At 36.3% G+C, this 16,970-nt stretch overlaps 1 protein-coding gene across 2 annotated transcripts in view; it reads left to right on the plus strand.

Moving 5' to 3' along the window:
• Positions 1 to 16,970, plus strand: part of LOC133849075 (uncharacterized) — a 39,420-nt gene that overhangs the window by 8,143 nt on the left and 14,307 nt on the right. For both annotated transcript variants that reach the window (XM_062284936.1, XM_062284935.1), the window contains exon 2: positions 13,373 to 13,549. In XM_062284936.1, coding sequence (XP_062140920.1) covers positions 13,373 to 13,549 — 177 coding nt within the window. The remainder of the gene's footprint in view (positions 1 to 13,372; positions 13,550 to 16,970) is intronic.

Here is a 16,970-nt window from a genome sequence, read left to right on the forward strand (position 1 = left end):
ATTCGATACGCTCACGATATTTTAACATTGACATAAATAACAGTTCACTTTGCGATTAAATCTCAAAGCGGCAGAATTCATTGCTTAACTGTTATAAACATTTGAACTCGAAATCGAAATCGTGAACTCGGCCATATCACATTTTGCTGCTCACTTAGTCAACATTTGTTTGTAGTCGAATTCTTTTTTTTGAATTAGATCTTATTCTCTTTTTGAATATGAAAATGCACACTTGGAAATATGTTTATCTCTATTTTTAATAAGCATTGAAAATACTTTATTTGTTGCACTTTTTCTGCAGCTTAAAAAGCTGAATTTGAATTTAATTATTCTAATCTACAAATTTTGAAGTCTTCTAGGGTAGAAAGATATTATAAGAAGGGAAAAGAAGATTTCAGTTTTGATTTTCAGTACATTGTCAAAAATCTTACTTAGATATTCGAAGAAACCTTTTTCGTATAATATCCTCTCTTTCTTTCTAGACTAGAAGAAGAAATTATATCTTTTATATTATATGAGATGATAATCTTTTCAGTTTCAGTTAAGATTAATTTTGGAAATATATTTTTTTTAGTTAGTCTAGCATATCTTTCTCAAATATATTTGATTTTGGCATATTTTATATGAAGAAGTGTATCGATATACCATATATAGTTTTTGGTATATTTTTGTATTTTTTGGTATATTATTTTCGGGATTAATCTACTTTGATTGATTTCAGTTTTCATTTTGGTATACTTTGTACGCAATAGTATATTGATATACCAATTATAGGCTTTTGGCATATTTGAGTATTTTTAGTATACTAATTTGGTATAATTGTATACATTTCTCTTAGAATTTCTTTTGTACGTAATAGTATACTGATATACCAAATATAGTGTTTAGTATATTTCAGTATTTTTTTTGGTATATTCATTAGGTATTGTTTATGGAATAGAAATTATCTTTATGGGATGAATCTACTTTAGTTTATTTCAGTTAATAGTATATTAATATACCAAATACAGTCTTCGGTATATTTTAGAATTTCTTTGGTATAATACTGAAATTAATCTACTTTTGTAATTTCAGTTAATCTAAAATCTAAAACATCTTTCTCAGTTAATCCAAGAAATCTTGCTCAGGTCTTGTTGAACTTGGAAAATCATGATTGCCTCTTGTGCTTGATGACACATTTGATGTGGCAAGTAGAGAGCAAGAGCCATCAAGTGTGGCAAGTGTGCCAAGTATCACGTTGATATTCTTGGACAGCAGAGTTGCAGAGTTGGGGAAGCTGGCAACCAATAAGGTCACTGGGGGAATATCATCGTATATCGTATTACGTTATATGTAGCATATAAAACGAGATCGCGCAGACTTGTCGAGAGAGTCAAGTTTAGATTACGCTTTGGCAGCAACTTTCACGGGATGGGACGGCGACAGGTAGCGCAAAAAAAAGAAAGACGACAAAGATTGCGCCAAGTGTAAAGGCAAAATAGAAGAGACGCCCACATGGCAGAAAGAGAGAGACAGAGAGAGAGAGAGAGACAGACAAAAGACAGAAGAATGTTGCTCATGTGGGTGAAAGCCAAGCCCATTTGTTTTTTGAGCCTACAGCTCAGCTTCGTCCACAGCTGTTAAGTGTTTTTTGTTTGGTTTTTTTTTGTGTGGTAGTCAGGCGAAAATAAAGAACGCGCTTGGCAATAACAATAACAATTTGCCATAGATTACGGGCGCCTAGGACGTTGGCTTTTTTTTGTTGTTGTTTATTGTTGCTTTGAGCTGCAGCTAATTGCGGACATGGACTTGCAACTTGCGAGTTGCGAGTTGTTGCTGCTTGGCGATGGCGCCGACAACGAAGCCAAACAAATGATCATTAGCAAAGCGTAAAGCCAAAAGCAAATCATCGAACATTATCATTATCATTATCATTATGATAATCATGCCAACACACACACACACACACACACGGAGTTCATTGACTCTCGACTTGGCTAATCCCAAACAATCGGAAGTGTGTGCTGATGATGACGCTGCACTTCCAATCAATAAACAGCAGCCACAGCAACACTTGCCGCATATATGGCCAATTGTTGCTTGTTGCACCGTTGTCCAGCCACCAACAACAGCAGCAACAACAACAACAAGCTCTATATCAAGTTGATTTCATAATGTTGCTGCTGCTGTTGTGGCCAGCGGCAACTGTCTAGCGGTAAATATCGAGCAATTGGAATGCCAGCAACAGCAAACAACAACAGCAAGCAACAGCACAACAGCAACAAAAGAAGCAGCAGCAGCAGCAAAGAAGTTAAAGCAGCATATTTTATAATCCAGGCACGCTAGCAACAACACAACAGCAACAGCAGCAGCGGCAGCACGAGAACAACAATAATAATGGGCAACAAAAATGTTACTAAAGTGAAATTTTCCATAATAAAAGCGTCGAGCTGCCCACTGACTGCTAAACTGCTTCTAATTTTCTCTCTCTCTCTCTAAGCAAATGTTGAGCGTTGTTGTTGTTGTTGCTGTTGCTGTTGCTGCTACTCTTCATTTGCATAGCGACGCGTTGACAACACATTTCTTGAACTTTGTCTTTGGAGAAAGGCACGCAACAACAGCAACAGCAACAGCTAGAAGCACTTTTGATTTATTTAAATTCCCCCCGTCCATTTTTCTCTTTCGTCATCATTTTGTCAAGCATAATTTTTAATGCGTTTTTTGCGCCCTGTCCCATTAAAAACGATTAAGCAAATAAAAAGAAAACAGCAACCACACGAAAAATTCTGCGCAACCACAAAAATGCCATAAAAAGCGGCAGCAACAAAAATGTGGAAAAATTCTTGGCAGCGTGTGCAACAAATTAGGCACAAACCAAAAATAAATGCAAAACGAACAAACGAAAAAAGAAAAAAATGGCAGCAACACACACACACACACACACAAAATTAGCGACTGCAATGAGAACGCTTCTCGCAACCAACACACACACAGACGCACACACACACACAAAGCGCACGAGCCGCAAAGTCAGTCAAAGCCAAAGCCAAAGCTTGCCCCCCGGTTGTTGCAGGTGTTTCGCAGTGGCTGTTGTTGCTGTGGTTGCTGCTGTAGTTGTGGCTGTTGTTGCAGCTATAGTTGTTGCTGCTGCTGTTCTCGCTGCATTTGGGCTCGTCTTGACCCAGTTTATGTCTAGCAGGACCAACTGTTGCTGCTGCTGTTGGTTGGCAACACCTTTCTTTCTGCGCTTGCACATTGATTTGTTGTCTCGTCGCGGAATGCGGTCAACTGGCAAACAACAACTCCACAGCAGCAGCAGCAGCATCGTTTGTTGCTTGGTCAATGTCGTCGATTGCTATTGGATGCTGCTGTTGTTGCTGCTGCTGTCGCAAGTTGCCGTTGCTTGGCCTTGCTTTGGTTTAGCGGGCAAGCATTTCCTTTGCAGCCGCAGCAAAAAACAAAGTGCCGCAAAAATCTTATCGAACCTGTTATATGAAAGAGACTTGCGCTTGTCTTGTCTGATTCTGATTCTGTGATTCTGTGATTGTGATTCTGATTCTCTCGCCGATTCTCAGAGACCTTGTCAGCACTTGTGTGCTTGAGACCCAATGACTTGAAAGATGTTGCTTGGCTGTGCTGATTATTATTATTGTTGTTGTTGCTTGGTGGTTGCTGCTGTTGATTCTATGTCTATGTCTGGAGCAAGCTTGTCATCGTTTTATGTAACTGTTTAGAGCTAGAAAATTTATTATTGTCTGCGTTGCTGTCGGTGTTGCTGTCGGTGTTGCTGTTGCTGTTGCTGCTACTTACCGTTACATAAAAGCCAAGTCAAAAGACAAGTCAAGACAAGTCAGCGCATGTTGATTTAATACGCTTAACAGCTTTTAGCTGGACATCGACAACTAAACAACAATCAACAGCAAACAAGCAGCAACTACAGCAACAACAACAACAACATGTTGCTGATGTCTCAATTCTGCAAGCAGCAACAACTACAATGAACTTGAGCGGAAGTACAAATCAAAAGACTTAGGCAACGAACTTGCTGGCTGTGCTGCTAACTAGCAATTTTTTTTTTTTTTTGTACAACAAGGCGGGCGCATCCATTGCAAAGTCACTTGCGAAATCACTTTTAACGAGCTGCCACTAATTTTTGCCCGGCAGCAACAAGAACTGCACAACAACCAGCAAGCAGCAAAACCAGCAACCAACAACTAGCAAACAACAACAACAGCAACGTGGCAGCTGCTAACTGGGTCAGGCAGCGTCTGCCTCAAGAAGTTGCTGCGGCTTAAAATGAAATTCTCAAAAACCGGCCAAGTGAAGCAACGCGCCAATTTATGTAAATCCAAAACCAATCAGCCTCAAACGGCAACAACAACAGCAACAACAACAACAGCAAGAACGACGAGCAGCGTCATCATTATGAGCATTATGAGCGCTGATAGGCTAACGGTTTAAACCGTTTCTTATTTGACAAAAGCAGCGGGAGAGCAGCGCTGAGAAGGCGAACAAAGACAGCGGCAGCTTTAGAAATTGTTTTTTCCTACACCCTGTAACTAAACGGACAGCCTGAAGTGGGTAGCTTAAAGTGCAACAAAGAACTTGAGAAAATTTCAAAATAATAGATTTATAATATAAATATTTAAAGTACAAGAAAGAAGTAGAAAATCCTGCGTAAGAATAGAAAAATATACATATATAAATAATAATTAAAAAAAAACAAAAAAGTAAGGGGAAAGCAGCGGAAGAGTAGAAAAATGTAAAAAATATATTTGAATTTAAAAATTCATTCTATTGAGTTTTTTTGTGGATCATTATGTGTTGATTTATTAGTTGTAAATAATGACATAAATATTCCAAAGGCTAATGTTTACAATTTAGCAAATTCTTAGTGCAATCAATCTTGAGCCTCTTGAAGTCGTTTTTTTAATATAATTTATATGAACTTTATTTGGAATTTTAATAGCTGTATACAGATTCAAGATTATATAATGTCGACACTAAACTAAGATGGTTTATTCTTAAATCAAGACCAAAACGGAATAGAATTCCAACATTTTTAGAAGCATGAACAAAATTCTTCAATTTGAGATCATTTTAATCTTAAAACGACGATTAAGGCACAAAATCTTGTTTCAGTATTTTTTGCAAGATCGAAAAGTTCTTAAATTAAGATTTGAGAAGAAATATAGTAAATCGAAGTTAGAAAAAAGAAGTATAATGTTGTTAATCTTAAATTGCAAATGTTTCATAAAAATCAAAATTTTCAATCAACTTCACTCTCTATACAAATTCATATAAATTAAGTGACAGTCAACTGGGCAAACTCCACGCTGTCGCAACTACAGGGTATGTGGTGGTCATTGCACGCTTACTTACAGCGATTTGTTGCGTCTCAGCACGAAACTAACGAAAATTAGTTGACCCATGAATCATTGCGGCTTTTCGACTAGACCGAGATTGTCCCCTAGACCATCTCTCCATCTCTTTGCCTCGCTGACTGTGTGTGTGTGTGTGTGTGTGTGGAGTGAAAAGCAAAGAAAGAAAAGGGAAAACCTTTTCTTAATGGGCGCTTTGCATTTGTTTTTCTTTTTTGGACACGCTGCGCTTTTCACTCGCCTCGAACTATCACAATTGGGTCATCAGGCAGCAGTTGAAGCTGAAGCTGGAGCTGAAGTTGAGGTAAAGGCAAATGTTTGTGTTGCCATCCCATTTGCGGCGCACTTGCACTTTTCAATTTCGTAATTGAAGAAAGGGAATGGCAGAGGAAGAGGAAGAGCTGAATACCACAGCAACAACAGCAGCAGCAGCAGCAGCAGCAGCAGCAACAGTTGCCGAAGCGTGGGCGTTGAGCAATCAGCGCATGACGCCAACTACATTACACTACTCTGCTCTTCTTCCCACTTCTCTTCTCCCCTCTTCACTTTAGATCTACTGAAATTTGAGCCTAATATCTGCTTGACTATCTTGATGCCTCAATCTTCTTCTCTAATTAGCTCGGTAGTGAGACCCTCAAAACGCAAGCTGACAAATTCACACGACATTGGTCGAGGCCCATTTACAGCTACTCAAAGAGAGTCTTTCTTCCCATTTCTTCTTTCCCCTCTTCTTCCTATCTTCTCCTCCTCCTGCTCCTCTTCCTCTTCGTCTTACATCTTCTTCTCAGACAATTAAGAGTGCATTTCTCTCGCATTGTTGTGCATTTAAAATGAAATTAACCGCCATACGCAAATTGTTGTCGCCATGCGAATGCAATTGCGAATTGCCTATTTAACTCTCTTTCTCTGTCTCTGTCTCTATCTCCGTGTTGGGCTTGGGCCAGAAAGTAGAAAGTGCTGTGCAATGGCCAAACACAGCTTACTTATGACAACAAGTGGCCAAACTGCAGTTGCAACAGCCAACAACAGCAACAACAATGCCAGGCAAACAACTGCTTATTAAAGTTGAGCCAAGTCTTTTGCTTAAATTCCAGTTAAAAATGCATTTATATAAGCTCAAGGAATTCTTTGAAATCATGCAGCAAATTGTACTGTAACTTTACTCAATTAAAATGTGTTTGCACTTGTTTTTTTATTGAGTAGCCAAATTGGTTGCAGTTGATGTAAAAGCCAAAAAGACTTTGGGCTATATTAAATTAAAAATTAAAATTAAATTCAATTATAATAAATAAAGAAACAATTAAGTAATAATGAAATACGCAAAGATAATGTACTAACAAAAATACTAAAATATACCGCAGACAATATTTGGTATATAAAACTACTGCAAATATACCGAGGGCTATAGTTGGTATATCGATAAAGTATTTTTGGGCAATAAAAGCAAGACATTGAAATATTATTCATGAAATATGAACTGACGAAAATACTGAAAATATACCGCAGGTTGTATTTGGTACTTGTGCAATATTTGAATATATTCCGTTATTCTTAAAATATGCCAAGATAATAATGTACTGACAAAAACACTTAAATATACCGAAAGCTATAATTAGTATATTCGAAAATATTTAACAATTTATAATTTTGAATTGCAAATTTCCATTAGATCCATTTCAGCAACTCTCCTTATAAGCTGTCGACTAGCTCTACCAGCTAAGATAATTATTTTTGCTTAATTCCGCAATTTGAAAGCTGGTTTATCCTTTATTAATTGATTTATGTAGCTAACTATTTGTGTTACTAATAAGATATTAGATAATTTTGTACACTTTATGTTTTATATTCAACATTTAAATGATTTCCGCACATGAGACGAAACAGGCACATGGTTAAGTGTGACCAGCTTAAGTATGATCATAAAATACCAATATTAATATTGATCGATGATATTTTTGTATGTTTGTCGGTCGCTGCATTTGAACTTTCTTCTCTCGTTGAGCTAATGTGCATCAATTGTGTCAGTTTAGCGCAAAGTGCGAACAAAAATGAGGTTCACAGTTCATTGAACCAGTTCGAAGCGAGCGAGCGAGCGAGCGAGAGAGAGAGACAGAAAGAGAGAAAGAGAGACACTAATTGAGTGATTAGCGCGTCGCATTCAATTCACATGCAATTAACATTTCACCTGCGTTCGCATTCGCATTTGGCCAAAAAGGCAATCATACTTCCCCCCTCTGTATCTCTCTCTCTCCCTTACCAGCTGCCCTTATCAATCTTTGTTTTTCTCTCTCTTTCTTGCTTTGGCCTTGTTGACCTGCCTTGTGGACGTCAGACAAAAGCTTTCGCTTTTTGTTTGTCTATTTTTTATACCCGATATCGATAAGGTAGAAGGGTATTTTAACTTTGTGGCACCAAAGCAATTCGGTTGATAATCTGGTATATTGTGTACGTAGTACAATATCAATATACCAAATATGACCGTTGGTATATTTTTAGTATTTTGTCTTTTACGGTATATTTCAAATGTAGTTACATGTCAATATACTAAATGTAGCCTTTGATATATTTTAGTATTTTTGCGGTATATTAATTTGGTATATTTTAATAACTCAGTGCATTTATTCAAATGGATAGCGAATACCTCATCAACATACCAACTATAACTTTCGGTATATTTTAGTATTTTTGTGGTATATTAATTTGGTATATTTTAATACCGCATTGCTTTGTATTTATTCAAATGGGTAGCGGGTACCCCATTAACAAACCAAGTATAGTTTTAGTATTTTTGCGGTATATTAATTTGGTATATTTTAATATAAAAAATACCTCCTTTTTTTAAATATACATATATACCAAATATAGTTTTGATATACTTCTAGTATTTTTGTAGTATATTATGGTATCTCACAGTCGAGCACACTCCACTCTTAGCTTTCTTACTTGTTGCCTTTTCTCTCTCTTCTCTCTGCTCTCTTCCCCCCGCGCTCCGCTCGTGGTCAGCGCAAACAATTCGATATTGTTGCCGCAATGGACGAGGCGTTGATGGCCAATTTGTTACAACAAAAGGAGCGGGCAACAACAAAACAGCAATTGTGCATGCCATGTCCAAGTTGAAAATTATAACTGTTATTATTATAATTTATTATTATTATTGGATGATTTTTACGGCGCACACACAAAGCATAAAGTTGTTCAGTTGTTCATTTTCTCAGTTGTTTTTCGTTTCTTGTTCGTACAAATTGCTGTTGTTGTCACTGCTTGAGTGTGTGTTACGAGTGTGTGTGTATGTGTGCTATATGTGTGCGAGTGTGAGTGTGTGTGTGTGTGTGCTGGGTATCACTTTCACTAAGTTCGCGCACGTAGAAAGCAAATGAAAGCAAAGCAAACAAAACGTTGCACGCCCCAAACCAAGTGGAAGTAACAACAACAGCAACAACAGCAACAACAATACATGCAACACACACACACACACACACAGACGTAGCAAGCTACCTACTACCTTTGCAACTTTGGCAGCCCGCAGACAATTTCCATGGCTGGCCGCCTTTTGGGGCAACCTTTTTTTTATCGTTGCTGCTGCTCTTCTTTTACCTTTTGCTGTTGCTTCTTGGCCATTTTTGTGGGCTCGTTTCAGCGCACAGCGTGGGAGTTGCCACCAAAAAAAAACACACGAGTCTTTGACAGCGTCTGAACTGAAATTGAAATTGAAAATTTTCATGAACTTGATTTCTTCATCTGCTGCTGCTCAACTTCTCTCTCTCTCTCTCTCTCTCCTTCTTGTACAACTTAATGAATTTCTGAATTTGACTGAACTAATTTGATTTGTGGCTAAAGAGCGTACCGTTATGATGAAATTGCGATTGTATAAGCCAAAGCGAGCGAGCAACGAGCAATCGAGCAATGGTTGCAGCTGCGTGGAAAGTTGCATTGGTCAAAAGCAGCGATGCTGCTCAAATGAATGACTAACTGAGTGAATGACTAACTGACTGACTGCTGTGCTGTCTAATGATCTCTGCCAGCAACATGAAACATGGCAGACAACAACACCAACAAGCAACAAGCAACAGCAACCACATGAACACTGCGCTTAGAACGTCAATGAGAATAAGTTAAGCTTAGGAATTCTGCCACAGATTTGGAGCAACACATGCAACATGCCACATGCAACACAAACGATTAACTGCGGCTGCTGTTGCTGTTGCTGCTGCTGTTGCTGCTGCTGCTGTTGTTGCTGCTTCTACGGCGACTTCTGCCCAGTGGCCAATGGTCAGTGATTAACTATTCAAATCTCATCATCATTCGATTTGATGCCTCGCAGTTGCAGTCGCTCGATTCTTGATTCTCTATTCTCGATTCTCTCATGCAAATGCGCCTGGGAAACTAACTAAATTGAAAATGTAATCACAGCAGCATCAACAGCAGCAACAACAACTGCCATACATTTGATTTTTTTTACTGCTTGCTGCTGCTGCTGATGTATCTGATAGATGCAAAAGATACTCGTATTAAGATACTATATGCGAATACATGGCAGCTAGACAGCAGCAGCAGCAACAACAACAACAACAACAGCAACAGCAACAGCAGCAAGTTGCCTTCGCGTTGCCACATGCGTCATTCATCACGACACAAAGGCGTAATTGCCACTTTGGCCATCTAACAGCGACCTTTTAATGCCCTAACAAAAGTACAAAAATTGTACTTGGCATCTTTTTTTCATTTTGCAAGAATTCAAATGCAACCGATGAGAACTAAGAACTGAGATTTGAGAGTTCTATGCAACATTTTGCAAAAACATATAATTGCAAATTCGAATTATGCTCAGTTGTGTGAGAATTGAAGAAATAATACAGGCATAATGGATTTTTAAATGAGTCTTGTAAATGGTTAAAAGCACTTGGGAGACAGCTCAAAAGATATCAAATTAAGCAATTATTTATTATTTATAAACTGAGCAAGTATTTACTAGCTTAAAATATAATGAAAAATAAGTAGGAAAGCTGCAGTCGAGTATGCTCGACTGTGAGATACCCGCTACACATTTTGAATAAAAGTAAAATATTGCGGCATTATTCTTAAAATATATCATACGTATTTATATATCACAGTTAATTTTTCTGTCAATCTGATATATTTTGAATGTCATCAATATACCAATTATGGAATTAGGTATATTTTAGTATTTTTTGTGGAATTTTAGTTGGTATATTTTAAGAATAATACCACACTCGTTTTGGGAAGCGGGTATTTCAGAGTCGAGTACGTTCGAAAAATTTCAGTCTGAATAAAATCAAAACAGTGCGATATTATTCTTAAAATATACCAAATTAATATACCGCAATAAAACAAAAATATACCACAGTTACTTTTGCTGTCAATCTAATATTTTTGCGGTATATTCATTTGGTATATTTTAAGAATCATACCGCACTCTTTTTCTTTTATTCAGTTTTGAACACTCGCAAAAATCTAAATTGAAAAGCAGATTGAAAATATTGATTTAGGAACTTTACAAAATCTTCAATCATCTCGTTTTTAGATTACAAAATATTCTTTTAAGTTCAAAAAGATCTCAAATTCAAGAATTTTATTCTTCTTCTCTGAATTTAGAACCTAATTTATGATGTTGTGTATGTGTTTGCTTTACTAATTGAATAGAAAGAAATGTCTATATATACGAGTATTATTAATATTTGAAATACGTTTTATATAATTTATTACAGTCACCTTTTTGTCTACCCCACTGTTGATTATTTGTGCTGCTTAACACAACAAAAGTTAGAAATGCTAAAATTCATGATAGAGACAATTATATTCAAATGATTTGAAATGACATCAGAGTACCGCTATAAACGATCGTTTTGAAAACTAATTTTAGAACTATTAGAAAGATGTGTCATCTTTAAGCATGACAAACTGTCGAATAGCAAATTATTGAATTTATTAGATATTAGTTTTTGATATGTTAAATTAACAACTATTTTTTTGAATGCTCTTAAAATTCCTCTGGTCTTTGTTTTGAGCTGTTTTTGATCATTTATTTCGCTTGCAAATTGCATCATAAATTTCTATGGACTCCGCTTGGACAGAGCATGCAAAAATGCCAGTTAAATTGATGGTCTTTTTATTGTTGCTGTTGCTGTTGTTGCTGTTGTGCTTGACAGTTGCCGCCGCTGGTGTTGCTTGCTGTTGTTGTAGCTATTTTCTCACGCTTTGCATTGACAACAACAGCAACAACAACGACAACAACAACAACGAGCTGAGAACATTTTGCAATGCTGAATACGTGAATTGTTGGCATTTTTGAGGCGTTTTGTTGACGCCAACAACAAGTGAGCAACAACAACCAGCAACAACAACCAGCAGCAACAACACCAACCAACAACCACCAACAATTCACCGGCAAGTCCAGCTAACTATGCAAACTGGAACGGAACTTGCTTAATTGCCAGTCGACGAAGCCATGGCTCAGCTTAACTCAAACGCAAACTCAAACTGAAACTCAAAACTCCAAGTCAACTCTGTGGCCAAAAGCCATTGCCCAGTTAGCCAGCTAGCCAGCTAGCTTGGGAATTTGACAGGTTGCTTTTGGCCGACAAAATGTCGACAGAGGCGGCGATGCCGTAACCCAGGATCTGTGTGTGATCTGTGAATTTGTGTAACGGCATCTTGGCATTTCTCTTGAGGCATGATCATATTAAATGACTTTAGCCGATCAAAAGCTTATCATAAAAGCAGGCACAAAATGCACTCGGCTTATTAATGAATTCTATGTATTTCTTGCACAAAAAATAGTATTTGAGTGACTGCAAATAAATCTTAAAAACTAATCAATATTTTTATACTAACTTTTAGGCAAGATTCTTTCAATTAGTATTCTTTATGTCACTTAAGAATTTTCTTTTAGTTTGTCGTCATATGCAAAATTAATTTATTGATAAAAATTTCATTTAAAATTTTTATATGAACTACATACAAAATGCACTTCTTAATAGAAAGAAATCTTAATTTTGTTTGCAACATTTAAAACAGATAAAAAAAAAGTAGTTTATTAGTGTGTAAAATTTGAAGACAAAATGCCGAAAATATTTAGTATATATTCAATATATATTCAGTGTATTCAGAATACTTGTATTTTATTTGATTGATTCATAAAATGAATTGTGTTGAACTCAAATAAAAAATGCAGTAAATATTCAGTATATTCGGTGCACGTTGAGTATATATTCAGAATACATTCAGTATATATTGAGCACGTTCAGTACATATTCAGTATATTTTTAGAACATTCAGTACATATTCAGTATATTCAGTATATAATATAACAAAGATTCACTTTTCATACAAAATATAAAGAATAGTCAGTATTTCAAATAAAAAAGCAATTTATAAACATTATTGAGTGTCATGTCAAAAAGTAATATAAAAATTCATATTACAAAATTGTTCCCAAATTCTTCTAAGTAAGCAAATGAAGTAGAATGCCACAATATTTACAAAGCTTAAAAGATAATAATTTGCATTCTTAAATAAGTTTTTTACAGCTTCCCTGCCAAGTCTGCAAAGTCAGTTCAGTTCGTTAGCGAAAACACAAATCGTGACCCAAACCTGCGATTACGAATTGTTTTGTTTTGTTTTTGGAAATTAATTAAGATTTCTTTTACATGTTTTTTTTTTGGGGAGTTTCAGCTAAAGTCTTGAGCATGAATTAAGAAATCAATCAGCGCGGCAATTTAATAACTTGGTCAACCAAAAAAAGAGCCAAGAACGGCTTTATTAATCAGCAGCAAGAGTTGAGAACGTTTCTTCGGTGTTTTCTGCGTCTTTTGTTTAATTGATGAATTTTTAATGTGGTAGACAACGAGTTGTGGCTGCGCATAAATGAATGCTTAATTTGAATGTGAAATTTCTCCAAAAATATGTTAAAACTTGGCTAATTTTGTTTTATCTTTCTTTACTGATTATGTATTTCTCTCTCTCTCTCTCTCTCTCTCTCTCTCTTCGTACAGATGGAGCTTGCAGTTTTCCTGGTTCACCGGCGCACAGCAGCGTCGTCTTCTCGAGCGCGAATCTAACGCAGGGCACCGTCGCCTCCTACAGCTGTGAGCGGGGCTTCGAGCTGCTCGGACCGGCCAGACGAGTGTGCGACAAGGGGCAATGGGTGCCAGAGGGCATTCCATTCTGTGGTAAGTAACATAACAGAGTCTCATAAATGCCACTTGCATATTTACACACATCATACACATTGCGGAATGCGGTTAACAAGTTTCAGTTTGGTTTTGCTCGCCATCAATTAGCAACTGTCTCTCTCTCCATCTCTCTCTCTCTCTCTCTCTCTCTTTTGATGCATTTGCCATCGAAAATTATTCATATGCTAGTAGAAATTGTAAATTTACTTAAGGCGCAGAATAAACAGAGTAGCAAAGTGTAGAATTTCGAATATGCAAAATAAATATAAATATGCAAAGAGCATAAACTCAACAATTGACTTTCTTTTAATAATAGAGTAAATATGCGTAATAAATTGATAGGTTTTAAGCTTAAAACGAAATCAGGTATATTCAGAATATGCCAAAAGTTATATATTATTCAGTTTAGACTGAAGCAACATGAAGTACTTCAGATATGCAAATTATAATATAGAAGTGAAAAAGTTACAGTCGAGTATGCTCAAAGCAGTACAGTATTATTCATAAAATATACCAAATTAATATACCACAAAAATACTAAAAATATACCAAATGATATGTTTGATTTAAAGCAAACAGTGCAGTATTATTCTTTAAATATACCAAATTGATATACCAAAAATACTAAATATATATATATATATATGTATATACTAAAGGCTACATTTGGTATATTGATGCAGTACTACATTCAAAATGTAAGAATATCGCAAAAATACTAAAATTATACCAGAGGCTACATTTCATATATTGATAGTACTACATTTAAAATGTAACATAGAGAGCAATATACTAAAAACACTAAAATATACCAAAAACTAAAAGGCTATATTTGGTATATTGATATAGTGCTACATACAAATATACCAAAGAGTGCAAAATATAACAGATTATAAGTCAAAGCAACTAAGACGCCATTGCTGTAAGCGTTTTTAGCCACACAAAAGTATTTCTCTAATAACTTCGATATTGTTTAACATAAAAATCTAACTAAAATTAAGTCAAAATCTTTTTTTATATGCTAATACAAAGAATATACATTTATTTAGTCTAGTTTTTGAAGAGTTCAAGTTCACTGTAAGGTAAAAATACAATAGTATCAATAAAGAGCACAACTCAACAAATGAACTTTACAGCGAAAAAAAGTAAAGAAAATAATAAAAAAATAATAATAATAATAATAAAGAAAGAAACATGCAAAATAAATAGAAAGACTGTAGATTTGAGGACAACGATTCGAAACGGAACTTGGCTGCTAATTTCAACTGTTTGCAAGTGTTTTCACTTTGCTGCAGTCGCTGGGCAAAACAAAAGACTTAAGGCACGAACTTGTCGCACATACAATTTTCGATTGCGATTTTGTTGCCTTGTTGCCTTTTTTTTTGTCTTGATGAGTTTGTGGAGATGTGTGTTTTTTGAGCCGTCAATTAGCACCTTGAAGTTGGCAACGCTTTGGCAAGTTGGCAACTTGTTGACTGAAATCGAATTCCATGAACTTTCACCAGCGTGTTCTCAATGAAACACGCGCGCCACGCGGAATTCGAAAAGCGAAGAGTCCGAAAACCGAAAACCGAAACCAAAGTATCCCAAATTCAATTCCAATTTCAATTCCAATTCCAAATGCAAAGTGTTGTGTTGTGTGTGTCGTGTCCAAGTGAAACATGATTAACACACCACACATAAATTGGGCTAAATGCCATGTGTGTGTGTTTGTGTGCGTGTGCGTGTGAGGTGTGTGTGCTGTTGATGAAAGGCGGAACAAACAACAACAACAACAACAACAACAACAAACATCGATCGAGTCGAGAATTTAACGTAACGAATTGACCCACATTTTTTTAGTGGCTCGCTTGTTGGCTCTTTTTTTTGTGTGTGGTTCGCCTCATTCAACACAAACGAGAAGAAAGAAAATAGCGAAAATAGATAGAGAGGGGGACGTATAAAAAAAAACGATATTTGTGTTTGTTCATGTTCTAAGTGAGGCTCTGAAGTCGAGTTCGAGTCGCGTTCGAGTCGAGACAACAACTTCCGTCGCGTGATGCACAAACAAACGTCAAATTGATTGACACAAACGGTTCACGATAAATTGAATTTGAAATTAAAAAGCAGTTGCCAAAGCCAAGTCAAAAGCTGACTCAATTCAGTGAGTGAGTGAGTGACAAACTGCAATGCTGCGACATCAGCCTTGACCCAGCAGATGCCGCAAGCAGCTGCAACTTCAATGTGGCAACTTAGTTCGTTTGCTTTTTGCCAATCATTTGTGCCTGTCTTCATTTCAATTTAGTTATCAACTCTGCATAGACTCAATTTCAGCTTTGTCGTCTGCTTTTTCTGTGTGGTATGCAGCCGAACCGCTTTTGAACCGGTTCAAGCAACAAATTTATTCAATTTGTTAGCAAGTGTAAACTTTAATTATTGATTTTGAATAAAACATTAAAATGTATTTATGTTTTGCATGTATGTAGCAAATTTCAGCTTTGCCGCTTGCCTGATTTGTGTGCAATGCAGCTGAACCGCTTTTGAACCGGTTCAAGCAACTAATTTATTCAATTTGTTAGCAAGTGTAAACTTTAATTACCGATATTGTGTAATATATTTAATATATTTATGTTTTGCAAGCACATAGCAAATTTCAGCTTTGTCGTTAGGCGGCTGAACCACTTTTTAACCGGTTCAGGCGAATAGACTGTTAAGTTCGTTAGGCTTCGCAATTTTATGGGATTGCAAACAAATTTTAGTCTTGAAATATTGTTTAATATTTGTATATTTTAATTTATATTAATATAATGTGCCAATGACAAAAGCTTCAATGTGACTATGGAACAGTACTTGGTCATAAATGTCTGGAAATGCATTTTGTCATTCGTATTTGAAATACCAAGTTTTGTTTTAGTTTATAAGCATTATATTTATTAAAATTTTAATTGAATTCTTTGCTGAAAAGTTTCAAGTATGAAATGAAGTATCATTAAGCATAACTGTGATCAATTTAGTAGTTTCTAAAGTGTGCTTCGGATAGAGCATAATCAATTCGTTGTGCATTCAATTGAATAGTTGTAAAACCGCTGGCGTGATTTGTTGGTTGGTGTGTTGGTTTACGGCTGTCACTAATTTCGGCCTGGTAAATTGAGCCCAACGGCCGCCAGTTGCAAGTTTGCCAAGCTCTGAGCTGTGAGCTGTGAGCAGCGAGTTTGCCGGCAGACAAATTGCCACTCGTAAGACACACACAACTGAACTGAATGGAAGTGAGTTGAGAGCTGAGAGCTGAAGAGGCAAGAGTAACCCATAGCCAGCGGTACGAATCAGCAATGCCCATTGATTAATTGAACAATAACAAAAGGCAGAGAGAGAGAAAGAGAGATAGATAGATAGAGAAGACATAAAGTGAACTAGAGAATTGAAATAGCGCAAAATTGAA

Source organism: Drosophila sulfurigaster, chromosome X (genome assembly GCF_023558435.1).
Source record: "Drosophila sulfurigaster albostrigata strain 15112-1811.04 chromosome X, ASM2355843v2, whole genome shotgun sequence".
Classification (NCBI taxonomy): domain Eukaryota; kingdom Metazoa; phylum Arthropoda; class Insecta; order Diptera; family Drosophilidae; genus Drosophila; species Drosophila sulfurigaster.